The 2,686-nt window shown below is 42.0% G+C and overlaps 1 protein-coding gene across 1 annotated transcript; it reads right to left on the bottom strand.

Moving 5' to 3' along the window:
- Positions 1-776: 776 nt before the first annotated feature.
- On the bottom strand, positions 777-1,308 carry LOC121367017 (putative histone H1.6). Its single transcript, XM_041491220.1, has one exon. The coding sequence runs from the start codon at positions 1,255-1,257 to the stop codon at positions 793-795; it is 465 nt and encodes a 154-aa protein (XP_041347154.1). The 5' UTR covers positions 1,258-1,308; the 3' UTR covers positions 777-792.
- Positions 1,309-2,686: the final 1,378 nt, after the last annotated feature.

Raw genomic sequence — 2,686 nt, 5'->3', positions numbered from 1 at the left:
ACTCGTAATCTTTTCTGATTTACTTTAAGGGTGAGGGGTGGTAGCCACATGTTACTATTGTCGTCTATGGAATTTTATTTGGCAATATACACCCATCAGCGCATTTTAGCAACGTATGGTCCGCTTATTACTCCGATGGGTGACGGCCTGGCCAAACCGGGTACCGTAGACATACAAAAACAGTTCTTTAGCATATTAATGTCTATTTATCAATTTTGTAAGTTTTCTGTACGACATTAAAATGTTGAACTGTTTAGCGTTGGTCTTTTGTTAATTATATTTATTTTATGACAATGCGTCATTACAAAATTATTATATATTTATGAAGATGACGTAATCATAAAAAGCATATTATTATCATCCAAGTGCAAAAGTTAAACTTTTTTTGTTTAACGACACCACTAGAGCACATTGATTTATTAATCATCGGCTATTGGATGTGAAACGTTTTGGTAATTCTGACATATAGTCTTAAGAGAGGAAACCCGCTACATCTTTTCATTAGCAGCAAGGGATCACTTACATTAACCATCCTAGAGGCCTTTGATACACGTCATGGTGCACTGGCTAGAACGAGAAATAGCCCAATGGGTCCACAGATGAGGATCGATCCTAGACCGACCGCGCATCAAGCTAGCGTTTTACCACTGGGCTACGTCTGCCCCATCTAAGTGCTATACACGAGACAATGGGCCAATTATAACTACAGCAATTGAGTACATAACACTTTCGTGTGATGTGGGTGGCCCTGATAAGGGCCTTTAAGGAGTGGGGTCCTCTCGTGACTGCAGTTTAGGCTTTCTTTGCCTTGACGACTTTCTTTTTGGGCGTTTTGACCTTTTTTGGCTTTGCTGCCACCTTTGCTTTCTTGGGCGTCTTTGCTTTCTTTGGTTTTGCGGTCTTCTTAGGGGACTTGGTTTTCTTAGCTGCAGGCTTAGCTTTCTTGTCTCCTGCCGACTTCTTGGTTGCCTTCTTGATGGGAGTTTTAACCTTCTTTGGCTTCTCAACAGCAGTCTTCTTGGCAGCAGGTTTCTTTTCTGCTTTCTTCTCGCCGAGACGAAATGAACCTGCAGCACCTGTGCCTTTAGCCTGTTTCAGTATTCCACTCTGAACACCATTCTTCAAAGCAGTCTTGAGACGGGCATTGATTGCCTTCGGGTTGTCTCCAACTTTGTAGTTGGCCATGACGTACTTGAGAAGTGCCTGTCTGGACGAGCCACCCCTCTCCTTCAGTGCGGTGACTGCATCTTTCACCATACTAGAATACGATGGGTGATCCGCTGGCTTCTTAGGCTTGGATACTTTCTTTTTTTTGGTGTTTTAACTTGAGTAGACTCCGTCATTTTTACCTTCAGTGATGCTATATTTCTCCTAATTCGATCAACGACTTACTCCTAACAGTATCAATCCGATTGTGTCCCCAGCCTCAGATCCCGCCACGCTCTCAAAATCGCGCGGACGTCGTCGAACTCGTCGTTTTCGGCTCAGCTGATCAGCCGCCATGGCTGGAAAACAACCGTTTGCTAGTGTGCATTGAATATTGTAAACCATATTTATTTCAATAAAATTGATTAATTAGAAACTTAATTTTGCTACCACCTTTTAGGAGACATAATGTACTATCTAACTTTCGAAAACAGAAATCGTGTGCGGTCTTTAAAGACTGAAAATCTAGTGATAAAGCGCAATAAAATGGCCAAACAAGTTAAAACTTTTGTCATTTTTGTTACAAAATACACATTTCGAAAAAGTGTATACCAAAAATCACATTACACTTTCGAAGTACATCCATTGTAGGTGTCCAGATATAACTATTTGAAGGAAAAAGGTAAAGTTTAATGCAGTGAGGTCTGGAAACAAATCATGTATCAAACACAAAAACATAGGCTTGTAAAAACAAAGATGCCGGTCGTCAGTTGAGTATTTGTTGTTGTATACTGATTAATATAATGCAATACTAACGATTAAGCTATTCAAAAACTATAAACTAATTGCATTTTATTCTTCTGTTATATTTCTTAAAACGTACTATATTAGCATTTAACATTAGATAAATTAGCGGAACTTGTCATTATTAATCAACCATTTATGTCGGAGTGATGTCCACCGGTACGGGTGTACACACACATACACCCCCCCCCCCCCCCCCCCCCCCCCACCCCACCCCCCCCACCCCACCCCAACACACACAAAAACACACACACACGCACACAAAAATACACATACAGAGAGAGACAGAGAGAGATAAAGAGAGAGGACGAGAGAGAGAGAGAGAGAGAGAGAGAGAGAGAGAGAGAGAGAGAGAGAGAGAGAGAGAGAGAGAGAGACAGGTACACGAACACATGCTCACACATCCACTCACGTTTGTTATAACAACAACGGCCCCCACCCAGACCGAGCAAGGCCACAATACTGTCTTATCTCTCACCAACCAGTAAACTACTGTTCTGGACAGCCCAGATAGCTGAGGTGTGTGTCCTGGACAGTGTGCTTGAACCTCAGTTGGATATAAGAACAAATCTAGGTACAAATGAAATGAATAAATGAAAGCAATACATGTTTTATTTTGTGGCTAGAAATAATTAAATTATGCGTTATTGTTTGGTGTTGAGTTTTGGTTTTGGTGGACGGGGTGGGGGGGGGGGGATGGGGGGTGGGGTGGGGGGTGGGTGAGAGTGTGTGGCAT

This window comes from Gigantopelta aegis, unplaced genomic scaffold, assembly GCF_016097555.1.
Source record: "Gigantopelta aegis isolate Gae_Host unplaced genomic scaffold, Gae_host_genome ctg8310_pilon_pilon, whole genome shotgun sequence".
Lineage (NCBI taxonomy): Eukaryota > Metazoa > Mollusca > Gastropoda > Neomphalida > Peltospiridae > Gigantopelta > Gigantopelta aegis.
This window is presented reverse-complemented; position numbering and strand designations above follow the sequence as displayed.